The sequence below is a fragment of the Theobroma cacao genome, chromosome 3 (genome assembly GCF_053813885.1).
Source record: "Theobroma cacao isolate CCN51 chromosome 3, ASM5381388v1, whole genome shotgun sequence".
NCBI lineage: Eukaryota > Viridiplantae > Streptophyta > Magnoliopsida > Malvales > Malvaceae > Theobroma > Theobroma cacao.
This window is the reverse complement of record NC_142641.1, coordinates 46,045,691-46,064,612: the sequence shown is the minus strand read 5'-3', so window position 1 is coordinate 46,064,612 and position 18,922 is coordinate 46,045,691. Positions and strand designations below refer to the sequence as shown.

The 18,922-nt window shown below is 35.0% G+C and overlaps 2 protein-coding genes across 2 annotated transcripts; both read right to left on the bottom strand.

Moving 5' to 3' along the window:
• Nucleotides 1-697: 697 nt before the first annotated feature.
• CSLD6 (cellulose synthase-like D6) lies at nt 698-5,695 on the bottom strand. The gene is made up of 4 exons (XM_018118209.2): nt 5,294-5,695; nt 4,162-4,976; nt 2,978-3,785; nt 698-2,712 (listed from the first exon to the last, which is right to left on the bottom strand). Exons 2-4 carry the CDS (start codon nt 4,923-4,925, stop codon nt 961-963), a joined length of 3,324 nt encoding a protein of 1,107 aa, XP_017973698.1. The 5' UTR covers nt 4,926-4,976; nt 5,294-5,695; the 3' UTR covers nt 698-960.
• A 6,427-nt stretch (nt 5,696-12,122) lies between these two features.
• On the bottom strand, nt 12,123-16,317 carry LOC18606824 (alpha/beta-Hydrolases superfamily protein). Its single transcript, XM_007040655.3, has 5 exons — nt 15,371-16,317; nt 14,331-14,367; nt 13,690-13,926; nt 13,421-13,468; nt 12,123-12,780 (listed from the first exon to the last, which is right to left on the bottom strand). Exons 1-5 carry the CDS (start codon nt 15,691-15,693, stop codon nt 12,268-12,270), a joined length of 1,158 nt encoding a protein of 385 aa, XP_007040717.3. The 5' UTR covers nt 15,694-16,317; the 3' UTR covers nt 12,123-12,267.
• Between the last annotated feature and the right edge of the window lie 2,605 nt (nt 16,318-18,922).

Here is an 18,922-nt window from a genome sequence, read left to right as displayed (position 1 = left end):
TTGATTATTAAAATGGTCAGACAGTGGAATGTTCGCTCTGTTAACAGCTATACAACCTTAAAAAGGCCTATTAGTTCCAAAGAGCTTCTTTCAGTAAAAATTGGCAGTGCCTAACTCAAATGATTAGGTGTTAGACCAAGTAGGCATCATTTCATTCTCTTATCACCTTTATTTTGTTCACACCGGCTATATTCTTTGGCCTTGTCTTGACTCCACCCCATGTTTTTTACAATTCACAGACACTTTCCCCTGTCAATCTTAGAAAAGGACATCAAACTACAATTACCAACCGTGAAGCATGTCCATCTAGGTTTGGTCCATTCAAGATTGGTTGGATTGGGTGCCAACATATGAGAAACATGAAATGAATCTGTTTTGAGACAAAAGAAAAGTTGGGTTTTGTTGGCAAGGTGGTGTCAGATACAAGCAATTTATTAAATTTGACTTGACAGCCGTAAAAACCGCCATCAGGAAGAAGCAAAGTGGTAATGGAGCGGCATGTGGGTCATGGCACAGACTTGCGAACCAAACCCCCCTCGATAAGCAAAAGGTGCATGACATGGAAGAATTAAAATGGCAGAGCCGCAAAGAATTGGTCCCAGTTAAAAGTCTTGGCAAAGACAAAAGGAACTAGCTAACCATTAACTTACAGACTTTAGATAGCAGTTGCTGCTGGAATCTGGAAACATCTATTCCATTTGAAAAGAGATTAAAGCTAGCATCTCTTGCTGATAATGGTTCAAAAAATGAATGTATGTACACTGCCAAAGAATCCTAGCACTCAGTATAAAACATCAAAGAGAACAAGAAAGAAAAGGAAACTGGTATACATGGGAATGGAATTTAAATTGAATCTAATCTCTCTAAGATCACATCTATAACTTTAAAAGAATGAGTATAAGAATGTTTGCAAACCTTCCCCTGTGTAAAACAATAAGAGAGGGCTCAAAGTCCCGTAATTCATGGGAACTGGAACGACCCTCCAATATCAGAATTTCCTGATGGGGGCTTGATGGCCACCCAGAGTAAAGAAATGGAGATTGCAATAAGACCTGACCAAACATATACAATTGTAGGCGTTTTCCCTCGTCTTCCCATAAGACCCTTCGCAAAAGGGTAGAGATGAGCCAATACCCAGAAACTGAAGAACACACCTCCTAGCAAATGACTCCATTCAGGATCAGTACTATATATTGTACGGCAAACTCCATAAGCTATGGCAATCAAGTTAACCATTATGATTGTGAGTGGGGGTATCATGAGAGATGTCCACTTGAATATGTAGAGATCAGCAAAATCGTCATCCACGTCATCACCAGCTGATTTTGATGTCAGGGTGAATGATATTTCAATGCCGGCAAGCACCTTTAGCAGCCCCTGGAGCACTGCAGCAAGATGAGCACTTGTACCTCCAATCAACCAAAACTGCTCATTCCTCCACCATTCTTCAAGTTCAATGCCAGACCACTTGATCTCTAGCACCGCGAGAGCACAAAGGGTCAGGGTGATGGCCAAGAGGTAAACAAGGAATGTTACGTTGAGAGTCTGGACGATGAATTGACCTGAAAATAGGGAAAGTGCAGGAAGGAAGCAGTAAACGATAAGGAATATGGAAGTGAAAGGGTATATTCCAACATTAAGGTAAGCAATCCTCTGTAATAGCTTAAGCCTAGGGCTGCCTAGTAGGGCATTGTTGCGTGAGAAGAATATCTCAACAGAGCCAGTGGCCCAGCGAAGAACCTGGTGAAGCCTATCAGTAAGATTTATTGGAGCAGTTCCACGGAAAGCATCTCTTTTGGTCACACAATAAACAGATCTCCACCCACGATTATGCATCCTATACCCTGTGACCACATCTTCTGTCACTGATCCATAAATCCACCCGACACTTTGCCCCCATTCTGTCTTGTCTTCGTACCAGCATGAGATAACATTGATTGCCTCCCCAATGGTGGATGGATCAAGAGGCTCCCGAGGCATAGTGAGAGCACCAGGTGGTCGTCCATATTTGACAGCAGGATGATCTGCAAGGGGCTGGCCTTGAATTGCTGCCACCCGGACAGAGTCAATAAGTGCACTGGAGTTTCCAAACTTCTTAGGAATAAGAGCGATATTCATTTCATCATCTTCCCTCAACTGAATATCTTCAGGGTCAACATCAGGGGCAGAGGCAACAGTAGCAGGCTTCTTGAGACGTGGAAAGCAGCAGCTGCAGCAATCAGTGTCTTCTTGCAACTGAGGTGGCTCAAAGCCATACAGGGCAGTGCGGCGAAAAAGGCATCCTGTTCCAACATATACTGGACCCTGAACTCCATCAAGAGCACGCATGTTAACATCAAAGAAGACAGTGTTGTGATTGGCATAGCGATCAGATGGATCAATTCCTTCAAACCTCTGAGGAAATTGGACATAACAAATACGGTCCCCGTCGCGGTCCATCATAAAGCACATTCCTTCTCTCAAAGCTAGAGAATTGTAAATGTAGTGGTCACAATCAAGATTAAGAATGAAGGGCCCGTTGGACATGATTGCAGAGGCTCGAACGAGGGCATTCATGGCCCCAGCCTTCTTGTTGTGATCATAGCCAGGTCGCTTTTCACGAGTAACATAAACAAGCATAGGAAGACGAATGTCAACCTCGCTTAGATTCATTGAATTTCCATCCCCTTCAGTTCCTTTTCGAGGTTCATGACTGGGAGGATCCAACATCACCTGCAATCAGTAGAGTTCAGTATCTTAGTTAGCATGAGCCTATCATCAATGCAAATGATTAACAAACTTATGTTAGCTTTTGTAACATAGTCCCTAACGACTTCACAAAACATCCTAAGCGTTGGGAACATAAAAACCTCCTAAAGTAATATTAATACAGCTATAAGGAATTTAACCATAGGAATTTGAGATGCATATAATATAGATGCTCCATTATTGATTCAGAGGTACAGCAACTTAGGAGAAGCTCTTCTTGAATACTTACCTGTATGATACTTGCATGATCACCCCTAGAATGCTCTGGAGCAGGAACAGTCCAAGTGCCAGGCCAATGGGTGCTATCAGCCATCCAAGTAGCTTTTGGGATCTTTAAACCTTCCATTGGTTCATCACTGTTGTCCTCTCTCCAACGCTTCAAAACCTTGACCTCCTCTCTAGTATTAAAGGCATCAGAACGTCGTCGAATTGAATCAGAAAGGCCATTGATCCTAACCTTGAACTCATCATACTCACGCTTTACCCGCCTGCGGTCTCTTACGAAATCTGGTCGCACCTTGTTCTTGTAAGGATCTCTCTTCAGATTGAAATAGGATTCTGGATTTCTTGGCTCAATACCATGTTTCCGGCAAAAAGGGACCCAAATTCTGGCAAAACTGGCAGCCTCTGCCATGGCCTCAAATGTTAGTAGTGCACCTCCATCATCAGAAACATAACAAGCAAGCTTCTCAACTGGGTACTCAGCTGCCAGAATCGAAAGAATTGTATTTGCAGTGACAAGAGGTGGTTCTTTCTCAGGATCTGCAGTAGAAACGAAGACATCAATTCCAGGTAGATCAGATCTTCCTGAGGGATTATTCGAACTAGCCGTTTCAAACTTTTCTTGTAAAACATCAAGATCAACAGCACGATTAACGGGACAGAGCTTAGGAAGCTGGTCAAGCAGCCAAGAAAAGGCAATCCAGATCTCACAAATCACAGACATAAACCACAACCAGATTGCATCTTCATTTGGGTGCGTGATTCTCCATTCTAAAAATAATCCAAGAACCACTATTCGAATAAGGATTAGGAGCCTGTAAGCATACGGACAGAGGAATGAAAAGGGAAGTGAGCAGTGCAATCATCATGCTTCTATTATTTAACAAAGCAGTAAAACAATCCAATCTCCAAGCCATTTGACAAGTAAGAAACCATTTTATCGAAAAGAGAAAAATTCTAGCTTAAAATGACTCAAGTGACTACTGTAGCAATCATAACCAAGGCTCAGAACAGTGATGAAAACAATCTTGTTATCACAGAATATAGAAACAAAATGGAATAGAGATCATGTCGTAAGAAAAATCTTTACAGATGATTTGTTGTTCAGACGAAGCACTAATAGAAGATGGTTAAGCAAATCAATGTAGCAGATCAGTAGAAACAGAACACTAACAAAACAAAAATTCATACCGATATGGACTAAGAACTGCAGCACGTATGTTTGATTTCTGTGTAAGAGGCTTCCATTGCTTCTCACGAAATACCTTAGGGTCACCACCAATCTCATCCTTACTCCCACTTGCACCATCCATCGGCCACACAGCATTTCCATACCCATAACTCTTATTCGTCTCATATAAATATTGAGTATAATCAAACTCATTACTAGGACTCTTCATCAGGAACTCTTTTGATTCCACCATCGACAACCTCCTCTCTGATGTAGACAACCGTAGTTGGCTAGCCAACGCCATCTCAGACTCATCCAACCCCCTGTAATGCTCTTTACATCCAGGACAAATTCCATCACCACTCCCCATTGCATCTTGATAACAATCCTTACAAATCCTGAAACCACATTCACAGGGGAACACATCTATGCCCTGCCTATTAGTCATCATCCTCGCACTGCATCCAGGTATTTCACAGAATGACCCTTCTGCAACGACCATCGGGGGATGGCTCGTGCCGGAATCAACGATCTTCTTAGAATGAGCACGAGTAACACGATTGTGACCACCTGTAAACATGGAATTCGAAACGTATTGTTCCTCGGTTCCCACTACTTGCATAGCAATTTCCATTGGCATTGGCTGGTTATCAGGTGTAGGAGGAATATGAACCGTATACCTAGCAAAATCTACGCCGCCAATTTCATTCTCAAGATCACCTGCCGAGTTCGTTATATGATGAATTGTCGGTGATCTTCTAGTAACCTGTGATTCACTCGCCATCGTTTTGCCTTTCTCCTATTCAAATAAAGAAAAAAAGTCTTCTCCCAGAACCTGAAATACAGAGAAACACCTTAAAGAACTGCATGAAACTCATCAAAACACAAAGAAACTTCTCAAATTTTAAATTTTTTATTTTATTGGAAACTAGACCCTTTATTTTTCTCAAAATTTCCCAGAGAGTTTTCAGTAGAAAGAGAGAAGAAAAAAGAGCTCGATCAAAGAGTGACCAAAGCTCTTGTCTTTTAGAATTGAACTTTCTATCTGCCTCTCTGTCTCCAACCAGTGCTTACATATAAACAGAGTATGTAATATAATAAAAGAGAATAATATAAGACAATTATAAGGGAAAGAGATATTCAAAAGCGTACCCCTTTGAACAAAGCAACCCAAAGGTTTTGAAACCCAGAAACGACCAAGTCTAAAAACATCAATATCAAGCCACCATCATCTTCTTTTTCTTCAAAAACCCAAAATAATAAAACTAGGGTCTTCTTTCTTTTTATTCCAAAATAAACATTAAACCAAGGAGAAGTAAAAGAAGAGAAAAAAGAACGGGGCAATGGCTAAATCTTACATAGAAGGTTTTGAAACAATTAAATAGGTAAAGTTTGAGTACAATCTTTGGTAGAAAGAAAGTGGAGTGAATTTACGACGTTGACACTGCATTCTAGTATGGAAAGTAGGTTTGCATAGATATTCAGACATGGCAAGACATTGCGGAAAACCCGGGCTCTCTTTCTTCTTTTCTTCCTTGGTTGACAAGAGAATGAGAAGACAGCGGAAGCGAAAATTTGAATATTTATGGGGGTTATTTTGGGTATTTAAACGGCTTGATTCAAGCGCAGTCTACGCGGTTTTTAGGCTTAGTTCCTCTGCGAGTGAGTTTACGTTGGAGCATGTAAACCTGTTGAATTTTAATTGAAAAAAGAAAACGAAAGGATTATTTATTTAGTTGACTTTTTCTGTGCTTGCCAATTTTCCCCTTAATGGCCAAAGGGTTCGGCTGCAGACGATCCTAACCTCTAGTGGACTCCACGTGCTGACGTTGGAAAAATATGAGCTGTGAATTGCGTCTAATACAAAGAAATAAAGCCTTCTTTTTATTTCATTTTATTTAATTTTTAATTACTGCAGTAGTGTTTTTTATTTCTGGACTAAATATGGAAATTTCATAAATATAAGATACTAATTGATAATTACGAGGATAATCATAGATTCATTCATCAAATATAATCTCTAATAATTAATGATTATGCTTTAAATGATCAACCACGTCTACATTAATCATATAAAATTCTTATACAAAAACATATATAAATTCATTGACTGGTACATATTTTCTCGTACTCAAAAGGTTTGATTTGAATGCTCTTTCATTCTCCGGAATTAACTCAATCACTTTGTTTTATTAAATATCATATCAGAAAACTTTTAATTGAAGCATTGGAATTTGTTTAATAATATTGTCATTCGGAAAATTTTATTCAAAAAAATTAACTTAAATCAATCTGATAAATTAGGCTAATGAAACCTAAACATCCATTAAGGTCACTTGATTGACCCCACCAAAATTTAGGCCATTGTTTGAGTTAGTCAGACCAGGCATGCTACATGGACGTGTGCACACATATCAAATTCAATAAATTCCTCATGTCCAAGACCATTAATTTTGTTCTCATTGTTCTTCTATCCCTTCTCCCATTATTCTTTTTTTTTATATATATTCAAAATTTAATAAATTTCTTTTATTTTAATTTTCATAAAAAATTATAAAAAAATAAACATTAAAAGAGAGGCTGATCAAAGGGGTATTTGTGTGGACTCTTTTGGTTGGAAATAAAATACCAAATGCTGAAAGGATTGTGGAAAGTTAAAGGATAAGCACACAGGCATGTTGGGAATTGAACAACTTGCTGTCTAGTTGTCTTTCCAATGTGCTTTGTCCCCGACATAGATATTCAAATCAAATATGTGGGAATAATGGATTAAGGAACAATAGCCAGATGTGAATGGAGACTTATTTAACGTTTCTGTTAAGATCTTTGTTTGGCAAGCCGGACAACTTTTACATTTGCAGATTTGCCGCTCTGCCCCATTATTCAATTCCGGACGTGTCAACAATTAATACACAAATACATATGAGAATTGTATCTTAACTTATCTCTTAGAGTATATTTTTTGTTACAATAAATTCTCCTTACTTCTCTTCCTTATATATCAATTCTGTTCTCAGAAGAATTACACAGTTAATTTTACTTAATTAAATTATAAAAATATTTTTTCAAATTTTCATAAATCGGTTTAATTATTTATTTTTAAAGATATTTTGATATTTTTATTAAAAAATTAACAATATAATTCTTTTTGAAACAGTCTTACTAGTTCCATGGTGTCATCATTAAAAACCTAATTCCGAAGTGACAATTGGACGGGTTTGGAAGAATGCTTTTGACTCATCCAAACTACAAAACAAAATTGTTTATCAATGCTTAAAAAAATTTGGAATTATAAATCAACGTTACATTCGCATTCTTGCTTCTTAATTATCTTCAGCCGGCAATTACTTGGTAAGCTGAGAATTAAAAAGTGATAAAGACTTGGCATGTGGAGCAATATGAAATGTTCCGGCCTGTCCTTTTCCATTACAAAAAATTTTACATGTTTCACAAGCTAGTGGAACATTTTTCTACATTTGTGAGCCTCACCAATTTGGCTTTGTGTAGACAAAAGGGTTCAGCCAAAGGATACAATTGCAATAATTTGTAAAGTCGTTTTCTTTTTAAAATAAAAAAATTTATATTTTTAAATTTTTTAATTAACGAAATAATAATATTTTATTTAATAAAATAATAAATAAGAAAAGAAAACATTTTTTATGAGTCAAACTCTTTAATTATCCAAACTTATTTGGCGTAGCTCGTGCGCGGAAAACCTCAGGAAATTGGAAACCAAAGACGCGGGCAATGAATTCACGAAAATGAGTTCACGATACTCGGGAATTTTGGGGCAGCGTGCGTGAAAACCAAACAAAAGATTTGAACGCAGCCAGCCCCGTGTGCACCGCGTGGGGCTCACCGTAACCCCCCGTCGGCTTTTTTTGCTTCTTTTTTTTGTTGTCGGCGTGAATGATGGGAATCGTGGAAATCTTTTTCTCTTTCCTTTCTCAACCTGAAACAACGGAAAGTCTTTTTCCGGGTAATGGTGGCGTCAATCATCTCCCCACTCCTCAATTCCAAAAGTAATTCCTTATTACATGTATATAACTTTATAACGTGTCACAAAGCTTCCTCTTCTTCTTCTTCTTTTGCATCATTGGATTAATAGATGCCATTTCATCAGGGGCGGAGCGTCCCTTTGGAATTGGGGGGCGGTATAATTTTTAAAATTTTTTATATATTATATATTTTTAATAATTTTTATTATATAATTAATATAATTAAAAATAATAAAATGATCTTACAATTTTTATTTAATTTTATTCAAATTTTTAAATTTTTTAAATTTTTTAAGTTTCTCTACCTATTTTTTTTTCTTTTTTGTCATTGTATTGTGAAATTATAAAGAGGTAAAGTTTTTATTTAATTTTTTAATTTATATTACTATTATTATTTATATTTATTTAATTTTTTCAATTATATTCTATTTGCTCATATATTTTAAATTTCTATAGATTTTTTGTTTTAAATTTCTACGAATCATCAATCATATATTTTTTTTGTTATATAAGTTATATATCCTATTTGTCATGATTTTTTTTTGCTATATGGATTTTATTTTTAATGATTTTAATTTTTAAAAATTTTAAAAAATTAATTATTGTATATGTAATTCTCAAAAATAAATTCAAGTGTTGCATTATTAGTTATTGTTTAAAATTTCACTAATATATTATTTTTTATTAATCTTAATTATATAAGAAAAAATTATATTGAGTATATGTTTTTAATGTGCTTTACGTTTTATATTTAGTTGAAATAAAATTATCTTGAGTATAAGAAAAAATTATTAATTCTGTATATCATATTTAACTATTTATATTTTATGCGTTATAGTTTAATATTTAGTATTATAAACTTAAATATAATAAAATAAGAATATTAGATGTTGACTAAATTAATTTTTTAGTCGTTTATATCGATAAAAAAAGATTTCGAAACAAAATAGATGATAAATTTCTTACAAATAATTTAGTTATTTATATTTAAAAAGATATTACCATCGTCAAACAAAACTTTTCTAGAATACTATTATAAGTTTTTTTTTTATTTTTTTTATTTACATGTCATATAAAATTATTATTTATTTTAAAACTTTTGATTATTAATGGTTAAGTTTAATATATATAATTTTAAAAATATTTAATTTTTATTTTTTTTAACTTTTGGCCCCCTCAATAAAAATTGGTTAACTCCGTCCCTGCATTTCATGATTCCTAAACTTCTAGTTATAATGATTGTGTTTGGGTTCGGATCATTTCGAGTGTTGAATTTTGAATTATTAAAATTTAAAATTATATTAATTTTAAAATTAATTTAAATTAAGTCAAGTTTTACGGTTATTTGTTTAAATCATATAATAATAGTTCCTTTAATTTTTTTTATAAACCTTTGCTTACTTTTATAATATATATAGTGCTTTCTCTGATTTTAAAGAGAGTAAATTAATGATGATTACTTCCTATGTTGTACTCCACTTTTGCTTCTCACTAGTTGACTTTGCCGCTCTCCTCTCCTTTTTAAACTTTCCAACATGTATCAAAGCAAACGACATTAATTATTATTAATTTTTGAATCAATTCTACCTATGCTTTCCTTAGTTTTAACTTCTCTCAATAGATAATTTCACTTAACAAAATTATAAAATTACCCTTAATTCAAAAATTAATTTATTTGTTTAAATTTAATAATATTTTAATAATTTGATTACAAAATTAACAATATAATTTAATAAACGAATAAAACTTATCCGCAAAGACGGTGAGTAAAATTTATCCTTAATTTTTTTTTTTCATTTTGTTTTCAATGTGAAAGCAACCACTTGCTATGCCCTTTGTTCATTTCTGAAGTCTAAACTCAAAAGGCCAAGTTCTCTCTAGAATGATAGGATTAGGACTTTGTAGGCAATATCGAGGTTGACATGACAAACACAAATAGGAGGCGAAGCAATCAAGCATTCCATGAGAACATCCAGCATCAGTCCATCAATTGTTAAGTGTGAAACCCCTTCTTTCCATTACACTATATTCACATGATATTCTTATCCTAGCTCGGGTTAGATTTGTTCTGATTTAACATATACACCTTACCTTTACAAAAATGTTCATGGCTTTTAATCATTACTAAGAGGAGCATTTAACCCCAATACTGGAAAAGAAACAAAACCAAAGCTACTTCTCCACTACCCAAATCTTCCATGACTTAATGATTGAATCAAAGATCAGTCAGTCCTTACAACAAGCAATCAAACAATATCTCCTCTAGGGTAAATGTCATCCATGGTTCATAGCCCACCAATTTAGTCAAAACCCCTTGAGTTCAAAACATGCAGAGAGTTGGTTTTGGAATTAATAATACAGACTTTGGTTCCATTTTTACTGATTCCTGTGGTGGGTGAAAACGTTTGAATTCGTATGTATATGTTTACATTTGTCGTCTTAGTTGGGTTTTCTTCTTCTAGTAATTCAAGATTTTTATAGATCAAATACATTCTTGCATTAAAATTGTGTTAAATTACGTGAATTTATGCCACATGTTTTTATTTGATGCATTGATGTAGTATTATTTAATTATAAAATATCATTTTATAAATATGTAAAGATGAAAGTTTTAATTTTTTAAAAAAATTTATGAATATGTATTTTTTAAAATTTGTTTACTAACGAGATGATAACATTTAATTCAATTGATAGTATGTGAATATTATACATTATTAATGCATCAAATATAAATTTCTTAAATAAATTATAAATTTCAACTTTTCCGATTCAATTAAAATTTTGAAATTTTATTATTGAGAAAAAGTCAATTTTTGTTTTGACCGATGAAGTCGAATTAACAAATTAAATTATGTCAATTTGAGTTTCATACCTAACTTATTAAGAAACAAATTTTTTTGGCAAAGGTTTCAAATTTTCTCCACCATAACCAAAATCAAATTCGTGGGGGGTGAACACCAAATTGCATGCAAAGTTTGTTTAAGATTATGATCCAACATCACTAAAAAATAATAATTCTTTTAGCATTCACATTTTCCATTTTACATTTTATATCGAATTTAAATTATTTTTTACTTTAAAAATGTCAAATTTTAACCATTAAAGTATCCCTCCAACACATATTTTTATATCTTTTTCCTCACACGTGGGTTTACCTGTTTAACTAATATAGACATGCATATGGCTACATCAAAAAAGACATGGTCCATGCTTCCAAAGTCATGAGACAATTTTGGTTCACATTAATACTAATCTACTTCTACTAATTTCAAGCTATTTATGGCGTTAATCATCAACTTACATTTTTTTTTTGAAAATTAATATAATTACATGTTATTACCTAACCGTAATCGAACTCCGGTCTTCATCTTTGTCATTTAATAATAATAATAATAATAACAACTAGACTGCACGACCCAATCCTTCTAATAATAAATTATGACCAAGTAAAATACCCTATCAATATGGTCTAATCAATATATTGATTGAAACATAACTTGACAATGTTTCTCAAGAAAATGTCCAAATACATCACCTACTCTTCACTCCCACAACATTTACCTTCTCTATTTCTCCTTTTTTTTTAATCTAAAGAATTTTAAATTCTTTTTCTAGAACCATGCACTGTTCATGTCCCATTGTCTTACTTTTAACTTAATTTTTTAAAAAATTAATCAGTTACTAAAAGTATAATAAGTCCACTGACCACAAAAAGAAAAAAAGTTGTAAACATGATTTAGGGTAGCCTCTGCTAGCCAGGTTTGATTTGGGCCATGGAGACCTAATTCCAAAACTTAATTTTGGGCTGTATCTACCCCCCACCCCGAAAGCCCAAGGGGTGCTCTGTTTCTGAGTCCAACCTGCTGACCATATTCATTTCTGATGATAAGAAAGCACCAGTAATAAGGAAAAGTAGATTTCTTTTCTTTCTTTTTTTTCCGTTTTGAACCATAATAAAATCACAATTTTAAGAATACCCAATATGATGAAAACATTCAATCATTTCTTTTCCCCTAAATATTATCAGAAAAAAGAAAAACTAGTTGCTCTTGTTTTGTACACTACTGGCCATGATTAGAGAGGGGGGTGTTAGCAAGTTCAGCAATCTGTACAAGCACATTATCACCATTAGCCCTCCTGCTTACCGTTTAACTCATTATGTGAATCCACACAACATCTCCACTGTGAACATTTGATGCAGCAGCAGGAACCCAACCAGCATTTTGGGCATTTTGGCTTCCTGCAACAGTTTTGGCAGCTGGGTCTCCAGCAACAAGAGCACTTAGGCCACCAGCAACAACAGTTAATGCATCTAGGTTTTGGACATTTGGGACATTTGGGGCATTTGGGGCATTTGGGTTGGCATAATTGAATCTTACAGCACCCATTGCTAGTAACCGAGGAAGTAGTAGTATTTAGCCTTGTTGGTAGACGGAGACTCTGACGAATCCTTTTAAGGCGAATCTCTGTTGTCATGTTCTCCATTTCATAAATGAACTTACAAAGATGGCGTATGTAATCGGGGTATAGCTCCAAGTTGCAGTGGCCACCTCCCTTGATCCACAAAGGCTCATATGGCTCCCTCGCCATTTTCCAGAGTCCATTTCCATGCAGCCAATTGACAACATCATCTTCTGTACCCTGATTAATATCGATTCAACCATCTTAAAAATTTGATATTAACAGAAAATTATGATAAAAACAAATGATGTTAAGAAAAATTATTAGACAAGGATGATGCAGCTTGGATCGTGCAGGGGAAAACCATGCAGCTAATACAAAACAGGAGTTTATCAAAGGAAGTTCATACATTGAACCTCAGTCGACAGCATACAATCAGTGCTCAGAAACTCTAGATCATGACCCTGATTATCATTACACGGCAAAATACAACTTCTAGGACCCTGTTCTCTTAAATAATTACCAAAAATTTATTTATGCATGACAAACATTGTCAATCATTTCAAGCTTGTATTAACAGTGGTCACCCAAATAGAAGCCCAGAAACTAAATCATTCCAAACAACTGTACACGCTTCTATAAAGCTATCCAACTAGCAATTTCATACTTTTATTTTAAGCAATAGAACAAGAAGTGATAATTGCTTATTTGTGATGTTATATTATTTAGTTAGGAATATAAAATATTTCATAACTCCCCAAGACTCCAAGAGTTGTCGAGAATTTCATATTGAGGTCATGATTTGAAACAAGCATATGAAGGCAAGGCATACTTGGAAATACAAGATTTATAACGTTCGATGATTTTGAAAGATACTTACATGTATTACAAGCACAGGGCACTTCACCTTTCGTATTTTATTGATATTCTGCATTTATGAGGACATTAATTAGCTCAACCACTGCTGCAGAAATAGCATAAACACATGCACAGTACTCAAATTCAGTTCACTGGCCATTTAAGCTTTCTTTTGAATTATGACATCAACCAAAAAAGTATCATTATATCAAGAAGCTAAAATGCCAATCATCATACAGTTGTCAAAATCAATAACATCAGGTATCTTCCTCACAAGGCAGAGACCAGTACCTGATAAATGTCGAAGCAGAATGTGAATTTAACGTGGCAGAGCACACGAAGGCCAGAAAGAATGCCGCTATGCAGAACTACGCCTCTGAGCCTCGGCAGTTTAGCTGCCAAATGTAATGTTGGCCCACTTCCAACTGACTGTCCATATAAAATTAAGTCCTCCTGACTAATTCCATACTCTGTCTGAAGACACTGATACACTGCCTCTATATCAGCATATGTGTTTGATTCACTTGGCTGGAAATCATAAAATAAAACATAAGCAAAGATACCACACTCCTCTAAATAGGCTAACTTAAGTAGATAAAACACAGAATTCAAGTCAAGAGACAATGCAAGTCAATTTTACTTCAATGTTCCTAGACTTCTTAGCTTTATGCGCAAGTAATCAACTTCTTTGCCTACCATTGGTTTCTCACAGTACTTTGGATCCTTTCATAATGCCCCAATTGCGCAAAGATCATCCGAATCTAGTTACTACACTTTTACAGAGAAAATAGGTAATAGCAAGAAAAGATCATCTATCAAATGGCGGACGACCATCCCTCATATGCATGAGTAAATCAGTACACTGCTACAAAATGAATCCAACACAAAACATAAAAATAGAATTATGTTGCATTATATAGATAATGACTTACCTTACCAGTAGATGCTCCATAGCCAGAATAGTCATACCTGCAGTGTAGCATTCAGCATATAAGGTCAAAAATCAACCCAATTGATAAAGTAGTAGGACATGAAATGGAACTACAGCTAAAATCCATCAACTTGACCCACCAGATTCAACACTACATCAGATGCTAGATGCAAGAATCACGGTGGCTATGACAAATGTTAGTTAAGAAATAACGATCACAAACTTGAGAACATCAGACCCAAAATCTTAAATGGAAATAATATCAATGCTGTAGGATTAGAGAAAGATAAAGTGCATGCATAGCATTTCCTCTAGACCTGCTGGTAGAAAAATGGAAGCTGAAGTGACAAAACGAATGTAGATCCCTCAAAAAGAAAAATGAAGAGATGCACTTCACAGAGCCCCAGAAGGCACAGAAGTCCAAGAGTGAAAATCAATTACTTTATGCAGGGAAAAACTAAAAAGTGACTGCAGAAGAGGAAAAAAGTGGTAATGACTACAAACCATGAACCCATTTTTACTTCCACCTTTTATTTTATGGTTACAAAGGGAAAAACCCTGAGACACATTACCCACCGAATACCTTGAAAAAGAGTAATTAGGTAGAAAGGCAAAACTCAAAAGTAAAACATGAGTCACTACGAGTACTAATTACAGATCTAAGCCAACTAAGACCATGTAGACCCAAAACAGGAAAACATGATAAAAGACAGCCCAGAAAATCAAAACCAAAGGAACCCATGACAAGATAAGATTTACATGCTTGAAAAAGTTGGGTGAAAAGAAAAATTAAAAAGGAGAAATTTGTAAAAACATTAACTTGGACAAATAGACTAGAAAATCCACAACATGAAAAGAAGAAAACTTTTTTTTTAAAAAAAAGGTAACATAAAAAACAAACCCAGATGAAAGCTCAAGAGGCATGACAAACATGATATTAACAAAAAGCAAACAACATGAACAAAACTACCAACTTACACCAGCAAAATACAGATGAGCACAAGTGACCAAAATTAATTTTAAAGAAGAAAAAATACCGACCCCATAATATTGACTCTGAGGTTGACCTTGAGCTGGACAAAGAGGTCATAGAGCTGGCCAAGGTCAGCAGCATTGCCGTGAGAATAAAGCACGGTAAGGCGTGCATATGGGTTTTTCAAGTAAAACGCGACGATCTTGTTCCCACGTTTGGTGTCAATCAAAAGCACATCCAAGGAAGTATCATCAGCAACAGAAATAGGCGTTGAAGAAGAAGATGAAACCACCGTGAGCTTCCCATTGTCATGCTTCTTGATCTGATACGTTGGTGGAGATGGTGGAAAGAAAGCAAACTTCGCAGCCAGCTGAGAAACCATACACCCCATTCACCCCCCAAGAAGAAGAGCTAAGACAACCCCAACTCATTGAAAAAGGAACAAACTTGAGTGCATGACAGGAAAAGTGGGGTCTCTCAGCCTTTTGGTAAGGAACTGAAAGAGGAGCTATCCTACTCTTTCTTTCTTTTTATTTTTTTGGGGGTGAGGAACAGCAAGATGGTTTTTAATGGGGTCTCTCTCTATTTACAGTGCAGAAGTAGTGATGGGAAGAGCCAGGGTAAACAAAGGTGAAATCTTTTAGATAAAATTTCTATTTTGCCTTGCTAGATTTGTCTAAAATCATTCAGTTTCTCTTTGAAATTTTAATGTGGGAGGGGGGGAGTTAGATTCTGCAGATACATTAGAGTTCAAGGAGAGAGACACTTTGCAGGCTGTTTTGGCTGAAGCAAAGTGTATGAGTTGGCGACTGAAGTGTGACAGAGAGTGTAAGGGGAGTAGCCAAGTACCAAAAAGAAATAGACTAACAGAGTGCTAGGACTTAGGAAAGTGTTTGCAAATAAAGAAGAGAGGAGACTATTTTTCCATGGGAAAATTTTCATTAGGGGAAGGGCAGAGAGAGAGAGAGAGAGAAAAGAGCAGATGAAAGAGAAAAATGGGTTTGCTTTGCTTTGCCTTAATTTTCAATACTGACAGAGGTTCTCAGCCAAAAAAAACAAGCAAAAAAGAAAAAACCCTCTGAAAAAACAGAGGTGATATATGTGCATGACTTCATTGCGTGTCAGTGGTACAATACTTGGAAGGGTCAATACTGAAACCTCTATCTCTGCTACAAGACAAATTTTTGTTTTGGCTGTTTTATGAGCTACTCTTTGCTTTTTTCGAGCTTTGTCATCAGGTCTCAATTTCCAAAAGGTAAAAGCTCAGAATGGTCCGTAATTTTGGACCCAATTGCCAAGTTTTAATCTCTTTTGAACCTCTCTGACTAAGCTGCTAGATTGATAATGCTGGCTTACATGCAAATTGGCACAACTTCAATGGCTTATTCTGCTATTTGGCCTAACTTTGATATACATAACCATGCTTTCCTAGTCCAAATGGCCAGTAATATAATAAAAAATTAACAACAATCAAATTTCACATTAGTTGATATAATCTTTTCACTATATATATATATATAATGTGATAATTGATGTAATTACATGACAGTTAGTATAAAATAAATTACATTATTAAATCATATGAAATTACGATATAATTGCAACTATTAAATACTTTAAACGCAAAATCTCTTCTCTTTTTGCTTTTAAATGCACTTAGATTTCAAGACATAATCATGCAAAAGTGAACTTTAGCTGCCGATTAAGTCAAAAAATGCATGCAATGTATCAGAACTCGTGAAAGAGAAACCAACCCCTTTCCTTCCTTTTATTTGCCTAAATCATTAAAGATTGGAAAAATCAACTTAAGGCTAATTACCATTAATTTATTGAAACCTAGGGTTCTTGAATTTCAATGCAGATTATGCTTTGAACCCAAGTTCAGTTCACACTTGTGGAGCTTAGTAAATAGTACTATACGAAAATAGTGACTTTGCTTTGGATTAGATCTAACCCTTTACTATTATTTCTTTCGATTTTTTTCATAAGAGCTTAACGATGTCGATTCAAAATGAAGTTAAAAGCTAACGCGTAAAATTGTAACACGTTTCCTAAAAAATGAACCAACAAATTTTCTTCATCAAATCTCTTTGGGATGGAATTGAAAAACAAAAACATTAATGGCACGTGCCAAAACTGGCTGAATTTTGGTGACAGATGGATCTTTGTGGTACTCTTTCGAAGTATTACTATGATGAGATGAGATGGTATGTGGGTGCACCTGAAAACCAGAGTATAACTCGATTACTCCCACCCACCCAAATTGAAAGAAACAATTTAGTGCTTAGCAAAGCTTATAAATGGGGTAAAAGATCACATTTACGATGCATTTTTGAGAATTAATTAGTTTGATTTTCTTCAAAGAGATTGTCAATTAAGTTTTCGTTTCCGATGTCTTTAATTTTTTATTTCGAGTTCACATTAATTTTTAATTTTTATTTTTTAAAAAATGTTATTTAGCTCTTATAACTTTTTAATTTAAAACCGATGTAATATTCATGTTATAAAAATTACAAAACACATATCGTGAACATTCTGTACGGATTTTTTCTCAATTATTAACGAAAAAATGTAATAAAGAAATGAATTATTAGAACAAATTAGTAAAAATCATAAATTTTATCCGCAAGATAAGTACATGCCTATATGGCTATATCCAATCTTTCCCATCCGATTCCTTAATGATTGTTAATAAAAAAAAAGGACCGAGGGACCTACAAATGTTGCAAATCAAACAAAAGGTGGGACCCAAAATCAGGGCCACCTTGTGATGATGTGTTGTTTGATAATTTCTCAACAGCTCCTCCACCTGAAAGCAGCACTGGTTTCCCAGTGGAGGGGCCGATGAGAGGAGAGGGGGTGGCGCGTGGGCCTCACATCCCACTCGTCAGTCGACGTTGCCATCCGGAGGGGGTTTCAATCCCAACCTTGATTTCTCATTTGACTTTGGGAAAAGTCCGAGTCAAAAGGGACCCCAATCAGCTTATCCGATGGTGATACCTCACCCAACTTCACATTTTGTGCATCTGACGGCTCTCGATACCCCACTTTCCTACCAATCATTGTGCGCCACGTGCCTCCATAGGGTCGATCCTGTCCTTGCAACAATAATAAAAGTTCGGCAGGAATTTCCCAACCTTTCTTAGTAGCTAGCACTAGCTTAGCTAGGATCTTATTCTTATCCTTTCAAAATCTTTCAACAAAAAGTAAACCCATTAATTTTTTTTACATAACAATTAGCAATGAAATTATTCCCCGTCAAAAAGGAGCAACAAAAGAGAGACCAATTTCTCTGGTGTATTGGTATAGAGTAAACCCATTAATAAGTTGTATTATAAATTAAATCAATGATAATTTAATTAATTAACCATAAGATAGATATTTTGCAAGAGAAAAACCGGTTCCAACAGTCAAAAGAAAGGACGATTAGCTTTGGGCCTAAATCAAATTAGGAGGAGATAATGAATAATCATAATTAAGGTGGAAGGGGAAAAAAAATAAGAGGGAGATGGTGGAGGACACAATTAGTTCACGTCCTCGTAAAGGACATAATTAGTTTGCAAGAGTAACAAGGATTAATTGGCAGTAATAGCATCGCATGCATGCCTAAAAGCCAAAAA

What these genes read in the sequence shown, in the direction of transcription:
- LOC18606824 (XM_007040655.3), bottom strand. Translation starts at nt 15,693, where the DNA reads ATGGGGTGTATGGTTTCTCAGCTGGCTGCGAAGTTTGCTTTCTTTCCA. An exon ending in CTCAGAGTCAATATTATGGG is followed by an intron (nt 14,368 to 15,370) that starts GTCGGTATTTTT and finishes GCTACACTGCAG; the next exon opens with GTATGACTATTCTGGCTATG. An exon ending in TCTGCTTCGACATTTATCAG is followed by an intron (nt 13,469 to 13,689) that starts GTACTGGTCTCT and finishes TCATAAATGCAG; the next exon opens with AATATCAATAAAATACGAAA.
- CSLD6 (XM_018118209.2), bottom strand. Translation starts at nt 4,925, where the DNA reads ATGGCGAGTGAATCACAGGTTACTAGAAGATCACCGACAATTCATCAT. An exon ending in GCAGTTCTTAGTCCATATCG is followed by an intron (nt 3,786 to 4,161) that starts GTATGAATTTTT and finishes GTATGCTTACAG; the next exon opens with GCTCCTAATCCTTATTCGAA. An exon ending in ATCATGCAAGTATCATACAG is followed by an intron (nt 2,713 to 2,977) that starts GTAAGTATTCAA and finishes TACTGATTGCAG; the next exon opens with GTGATGTTGGATCCTCCCAG.